Raw genomic sequence first — 7,359 nt, forward strand, 5'->3', positions numbered from 1 at the left:
AGGTGATCAGGGTTTCTCCTGGCCGCATCATTAGTGCCCACATGGAGTAGGACCATGAGGTAGTAATCAGTGGGCCAGATAATGGCCGGGATCATCCCCGTCACATCCTGAATCATTGCTCCAGGCAGGCAGTAGACCACGCGTGTCGAGGCGTCCTGGCGACAGATGGGACCCTCTGTACCTCTCAGGATGGAGTCACCTCTGATGATCACTCGTCAAATAGGTCAAATGATCCTAGCAAGATAAGCACCCAAACACCTTTAGAAAGAGTCCAGAGTAGGTGCTTGCGCCACTTCTGGGGGGAGTCTTTCCAGATTCCGGACACTCTGACTGTAAAGAAGTTTTTTCCTGTGTCTAGTCCAAATCGGCCTTCCAGAAGTTTGTGGCCGTTAGACCTTGTTATCCCCTGGGGAGCCCTAGTGAACAATTCCTTAGCAGCTGCAAGAAAGTTAACACTAGAGTCCACCCCTCTGTCTCCTGGGCCACAGAAAAGTAGGAGAGCACTTTTGGCAGTTATTAGACTATAGCATCTTTATGCTTCTGTTCCTTCATGCTTCTATTCCAGCGAAGAAAAATCAGCTTCGCCCTTAAGACATGCATTCCAATTTTGGAGGCCTGATTTTGGAAAGGAAAGGTATGCAAGTACAAGGATGGAACTGACAAAACCAGAGGGCTATGTGTGGCTTTCAGGAGAGTAAATGGACAAGATCATGAATGCATATTCAGAATTTATAGAATCATGTTTCACATACTATGGGGCTGTTTTGATCTTGAAGTTCCTTTGGGGGTTAAGGATTTACTTAGAACATGTTCATATAGTATAGCCTCAAATATAATATGCATCTTGGCTTTAAAAGGCAGAATGAAGAAAAGTTTTTTCCAGAGCTGTGGTTGCACAGAGCAGGGACACACCCTAATCTTTAGCTAACTCAGCATCCCTTTCCTACATAATTAAAGCTGAATCCCTAGCTGCTGCTGAAGACTGGTCTCCATGGGTGGATCTATGCTTCTAAAAAGATCTAAAGAGTCTATGCTAAACAGCAAAGGAGTTTGAGCAAAAAAGGTTGTGAAATAAAGAGATGGGGATCAACTAAACAGACTGAGGAAAGTTAGCTTGATTAGTAGAACATCAAGACCATTAAAAAGGAGAGGTGATGTTTAACACCTGTAAAATGAATAAGAATGAGCCATTAAGTCAATGTCCAGAGAGCTGATAGAGTCAAAAACACTACAGCTGCTGCACTGTAAGTCGTAAATCAAACCAGGGTGCTTTCTACTCTGGGCAGAAAATCAGCTTCCCCATTTAATACATGAATTCCAATTATGGGGGGGTGATTTGGGGGGAAAAGGTGTGTGTTGTATATTACATCTTGAGAAAATATGGTATTTTATTTTCTATAAAATATTTATCATAGGAAAGTAGTACTGGAAGGGACCTGCTCAAGGTAGGATCATCCCCACCTAAACCATACCAGTCAAGTGTCTAGCTAACCTTCAGTTGAAAGTGTCCAGGAATGTCTTTATTTGAATGAGTATACAAAAAGTATCGGAGAGAAGTTTGGTATATACCTGTTTGTCTGAAGTATTATTATATAAGTAATTTAATGCTATACTGTAATAATAATGAAAAATATATCCCACTTTCTCATTTGGATGAGAAGGGGATGCTTGTGTCACTTTGATTTCTTCTGGTTTAAGTGGCTATAAAAGGTGTGCTTGAAATTGGTTTTAATTGAAAAATATCAGCACAATTATTTTATTTGTTTCTGTTAGATATCTTGAGATGTTGTGAAAGATATTGGTCAAAAAGGTATGCAGTGCAGCCTGAAATCTTGGTGTACAAGAGGCAAAAATTTGAGTCAATGTTAGCATATAATAAATATTTGTATCTAGTGGAATAATGTTTTGGGGTTTTTTTTTCCTCTTAGAGCTATTTTATGTGCCAGATCTAGTTACTTTACTGCTATGCTGAGTGGAAGTTGGGCTGAAAGCTCCCAAGAGCACATTACTCTTCAAGGGTAAGCATAGTCTTTGCAAGTCTTACAGACCAAAGGTAGGCAATTTAAAATCACTGCAGATACACTGTAACTGTGCTGCATACAAAGCACTTCAGTGTAATCTGTGGTGATGCTTTCTTTTTTTCTTCTGTGTAATATAATTGCTTGCAGTATTTAGACTTGAATAAAATGCAATGGTTTTGTCTTTTTAACATGGTCAATCCAGGGAGAGTTAAGCATTCAACAAAATGGTTGAATCAGAACAGTACGTTTCACAATCCATATTTTAGTGTCCATGGCCTGGGTGACACTTTTTTTTTTCCCAACTCATTTTGATTAAACTCATTTATTCCACAAAAAGTGTCCTGAACACCTCAGCTGTTTTATAGATCTTGATAGCTGTGTGTATAATAAAAACTAAGCATATAAAGGCAAACAAGCTGTTCAGTGTGGAGCTCTCTTTTAGCCACTTTGATTCTGTAGTATCATATACTAGGAAACAGAATAGTGTTTCAAAATATTTATCAGCAGTGGTTGTCTGCTGCACAGTGTAGCTGCTTATGTAGAATAAATACAAGTCTTTAAATGTTGTTGCATATTCCATGGATAGACTGAGGTCTTCAGTATCTCTGAGGCCGTCAGTTCTGTCTTCTGTGCAAAACTGAAGTGGATATTAAGGTTTCCATTAATATTTGTATCTGTTACGATCATGTATGTAATGTATTATAACCTTGCTGTTTCATTAACGAAAGAAAGCTAATAATCTCATGCAGCATTTTGCTACAAATTTCTGTACAAAGAACCATGTATGTTGTAGACTGCTCAACCTTGTATACTTTGCGTTATTATGAATGATTTGAACGCACAGTTTTCTTCCAGTTTTCACCATTTTATTTTCCTGTTTATATAATCAGACTTCTCTGATATTACAAAGGATGGTTATTAACTCTGACATATTTGTAATGCTAATAAAGCTGTTCAGTTTTACTTTTATTGGTTATGTAGCTTTAAAGTTATATAGCAATCTTTTTAGAAATCAAAGGCAGTTACCTTTTTGGCTCAACAGTCATCTTTCTAAATAGCTAAGGAATTTCAGCCATTATTTTTTGGTAGGACTTTCTTCTGAAAGTTACCCTATTTAATCTTTTTGTAACTGTTTCAGTAATAGGTTCTCATTATTTTCAGGTAATAAGAGCTAACCAGATTCATTGTACTACTGTCATCTTTTATAGTTCAGTCTTCTGCTTTATGCAGATTATCTCACAGTCTTTCTTAACTCATAAATAAATTGCATATGGCTTATTCTGAAATAATGAAAATGTTGCTTAAGATAACAGCTGTCAAGACAGCAGGGAAACCCTTTCTTGCTGTTTTTATGGTTATCCTGTGTGCTAATATATAGAGAGACAACTGTGTTGCCTTTGCTGCTTAGTGTGTTGCAACCAATTTTTTCTTTGTTTTTAGTCATCACTGTCTGTTGCTCAAACGCATTTAATATTTGAAGGGGTCCCAGTATGCATAAGTTTTTTCTTCTTCCTCCCCCCACCCCACCCTCCTTATCTAATGGGGGCATGGAATGGGAATTCCTGATGGTTCTGGGAATTAACCATAGTGACTAAGCTGAAAATTATCCTGAAAATTGTGCTAGGCAAGTAATATAAATGCATTGACTTTGATGAAATGTTAGGCTTACAAAAACCTTCTAAATATTTTGAGATGAGACTTTTCTCGTTACCACAGAAACTGATTATGTGTTTTTATCAAAGTTAATGTTCAAATGTATTCTTAGAAATAAGACACCCGTAACATATTACATTATTTCTAAAACTGTTTTTAAACATATATGACTAACATAAAAAATTGGGCATGTACTAGTGATATCTTTGGAGGGTGAAAATGTCTTCTTTGTACACATTATCTGTGTAAATAAACTGGAGATTAGAAAGTCACCACAAATCCAAGCAGTATTTTTATTCTGTAGAAAAAATTAATCAAAGATTTAAAATACAATGGAGCTTAAATATGATTACTAAAATTAGTGAAGTTACTTCCAAGATAAAGTCCTATTTCAGATTATAGTAATCTTAGATACTAATTGTATTACTCCCATTTCCTTTCCATAATTTGTTTCTTAGTGCGGTTAGTTGACACTTCAACCTTTGGAAACATTTTCTATTTATAAAATGCAAACAATTTTATTTGAACTTCTTTATTTGCAGTGATTTTTCTCTTTCTGTTTTGCAGCATAACCCATGTAGAAATGTGTGTCATCTTGAATTTTATATATGGAGGAATATTTGATCTTCCAAACAAAGCTGATGCTGGGTACATGTCAACTTTTATTATTTTTAATTGCACTTCTTGCCTATTCTGCTCCTTCTCTGTTCAGACTGTAATAGAAAATGCATCCTGTAGTATCAGTAAGACAAAGGTGTCAAATATAATGATCATTATACCTAAACATACTTGAGGAAATTCCAAAAACAAAGTTGTAGGTGAAAATCTTATTTATGCAGCAGCTACTGGAAAGGTGGGCCAGCAACCCAGTAGAAAATTAGACTTGGAGAAAGATGTTTAGAACATGAACAGTACAGCAATATGGACAAAGTGTGATGATATTCTGTAACATTTAGTGGGTGCTCTTCTAAAAAGATTCTGTTAATGAGTGTTATAGTCCATTGTTTGTAAACACTTAGATCTATAGCAAGAAGTTGAACAGAAACATGAAGCAACTATTAGCAGTCTTTTAATATTTTCTGGCGCAAATCCTGTCTCAGTGGGCCCTGGGAAATCTACAGATCTTGGAACAGCATAGGACCCTCCTGTTGAGGGAGCAGGTGGGCAGTGCAGTCACGTCAGGGGCACTAATTCAGCTGTTGCATGTATCTGTTCCCCACTCCACCCACAGTCTATGAGGAAGTTTGGGTATCTGCAGATTCTGTGGATGCTCCAGGCCAACCCCAGAATTCTTCTTAACGGTGGCAATAATTGAAGCTATGTTTTACATAGCTTATAGTGCAGAAGATCTTGAAGAATTTTAGACATATGCTGTCTCCCATTCTTGTGCTGTAGGTCTCCACTGGTTCTTTTGTTTATTGGGGCTCCTGTGCCTATTTAATTTCAGTGACAGATGGTTAAAAGTAAGATTTGTTCATTACATTCCCAGGATGCTGCTTCTGCTAAAGGTTAAATTTCCAGTTTGCGCATTATTAATATACAGTATTATGGCAAAAAAGATCCCATGCAATTATAACAGGAGTTTTGAAATGGATATTATTCATTACAATCTGTTATATAACACCTGTTCCTAAGTGCACTAGTAATGTCAAAAACATAAGTTTTGAATGTTAGAATCATTTGATTGATCAAATTTTATTTTCCCAAGATTACTAAAATGCTGAAGCTAATATATAATCTTTTTGTACTGCTCTTACTTAAGTCGAATACTGAGCATTGCAGATATGTATGGGCTAGATGGGCTGAAAGAAGTAGCAATCTATGTTCTGAAAAGAGACTACTGCAACTTTTTTCAAAAGGTAGGCACGTACCTGTCAGCTTTTGTACTACTTTGTTAGCCATGATGCCCAGTGAAGAAGGATTTTTGTTTATCTCTTGCGCGTAAAATAGATTAGATGTTTAAATAACCAAGTTTCCTTCTGCTAAACAATATACTAAACGTATTCAGTTCAGTGGAATCACTACGTGGAGATAAAGCTTGCAGAAGTAAGCACCTTGTTATGTAATTCCAGCAATATGCTAGGCATAGTTCATAAACCATAACAGACAAAAACAGTATTCTACTCTACCAATTAAGCTTATATCGATATACTTTAAAATTTACCAATTTATATGGGGGTTGCAACAGAGAAAAGCTGTATCTTTGTATAGTTGGTTTTGTAGTAGTATATACTGCTCAACTGATAGTAGAAAAATATAAGAGTTTTTAGCTGAACTTGTTCACACCAAACCCTGCATTATTGCCACTGACCTCTGTGAAAGCAGGAGCAGAGCTATTTTGTACGAATGCACACAAAAGTAAACACTCTCTCAACTAAAAACGCTTCTGCATAAATTGAATACCTGTATAGCTGTAGAGTTTCTAATAGTGCGAAACCATAGTAAGTATGATTATTTTCTAATAATTTTAGCCTATTCCTGGAAGACTGCAACCTATGCTAGAATGTCTGGCTATTGCTCATTCTCTGGGAGTGGAAAGCCTTTATGCTGCTTGCATGAAGTAAGTGAAATAATGCTTAATGGTTTATGCTATCCACTTTCACAGTTCATTTTTTCAATCAATGTATTTTTAAACATTGAACATATTTTTGCTATGTTTATTGTTTGTATTTGAACATATTTTTCCACAAAAATTCAGGAAGCTCACTTATACCAACAGTAGTAAAAATATTAAAATTATAGTTTTGTAAAATGCGATGCATGTTACTTGTTTAATTAAGCATGACTCTCATTTTTTAATAGATGGATAGGAAAACATTTTGTAAAATGCTGGTCAGACAGGAGCTTTGCCAGTTTACCTGCTGAGCTTCAGAACAAGTGTCTTACTATGTTGAGTCAGTCTTTGGTAAGTATTCATGTAGTGTGCTTCATATAAAATGGAATTCAGTGGGGCCTAACTATATCCAAACATTTGCTTGGCTTCTCAGGCAGGTTTTTCAGTGTACACACACTGCAGCTGTGTGGTTTCAAGTACTCCATGTAAATCTCACCTTGAGCATGTCTGTATGAGATGTAGGGACAGCATGACTACAGTATAAGACATGCTTAGTTCTCTAAGCTGAGGCTTAATGCACCTTTACAATCATGGATTTCAAAAATAAATCAATAAGCTTCTTCCACCTTTTCTTCACTCTGAAAAAGTTTTTGAGTAGCCCCTCAGCCTTCCTGAGTTCTGTGTGGTACCCATTCCCAAAGCTTCTCAAAACTGTAGTGTTCCCTGGTGGCCTGCACAATTTTGAAGGCAGTTTGGGAAAAAAAGTCTACAGATATTTATTTTACTTGAACTACTATATATTACAAAATCTTTTTTTAATACTGTGCAGCACTACTTTTTAACACTTATATGTGCATTGATAATTAGATATCATAGAATCATAGAAGTAGGGTCGGAAGGGACCTTATAGATCTTCAAGTCCAACCCCCTGCCAGGGCAGGAGAAAAAAAACTGGGCTCAAATGATCCCAGCTAGGTAGGCATCAAGCCTCCTCTTAAAGACCCCCAGGGTAGGAACCAGCACCACTTCCCTTGGAAGTTGGTTCCAGATCCTAGCCACCCTAACTGTGAAGTAGTTCTTACAGATGTCTAATCTAAACCTACTCTCCAACAACTTGTGGCCATTATTCCT

General features: G+C 36.7%; 1 protein-coding gene across 1 annotated transcript in view; it reads left to right on the plus strand.

The window, feature by feature from the left end:
• Positions 1-7,359, plus strand: part of KIAA1107 (KIAA1107 ortholog) — a 72,641-nt gene that overhangs the window by 39,511 nt on the left and 25,771 nt on the right. The window contains exons 5-9 of the mRNA XM_019501604.1: positions 1,929-2,018; positions 4,242-4,322; positions 5,437-5,533; positions 6,146-6,234; positions 6,477-6,579. Coding sequence (XP_019357149.1) covers positions 1,929-2,018; positions 4,242-4,322; positions 5,437-5,533; positions 6,146-6,234; positions 6,477-6,579 — 460 coding nt within the window. The remainder of the gene's footprint in view (positions 1-1,928; positions 2,019-4,241; positions 4,323-5,436; positions 5,534-6,145; positions 6,235-6,476; positions 6,580-7,359) is intronic.

This window comes from Gavialis gangeticus, unplaced genomic scaffold, assembly GCF_001723915.1.
Source record: "Gavialis gangeticus isolate Ggan-Ray unplaced genomic scaffold, GavGan_comp1, whole genome shotgun sequence".
NCBI lineage: Eukaryota > Metazoa > Chordata > Crocodylia > Gavialidae > Gavialis > Gavialis gangeticus.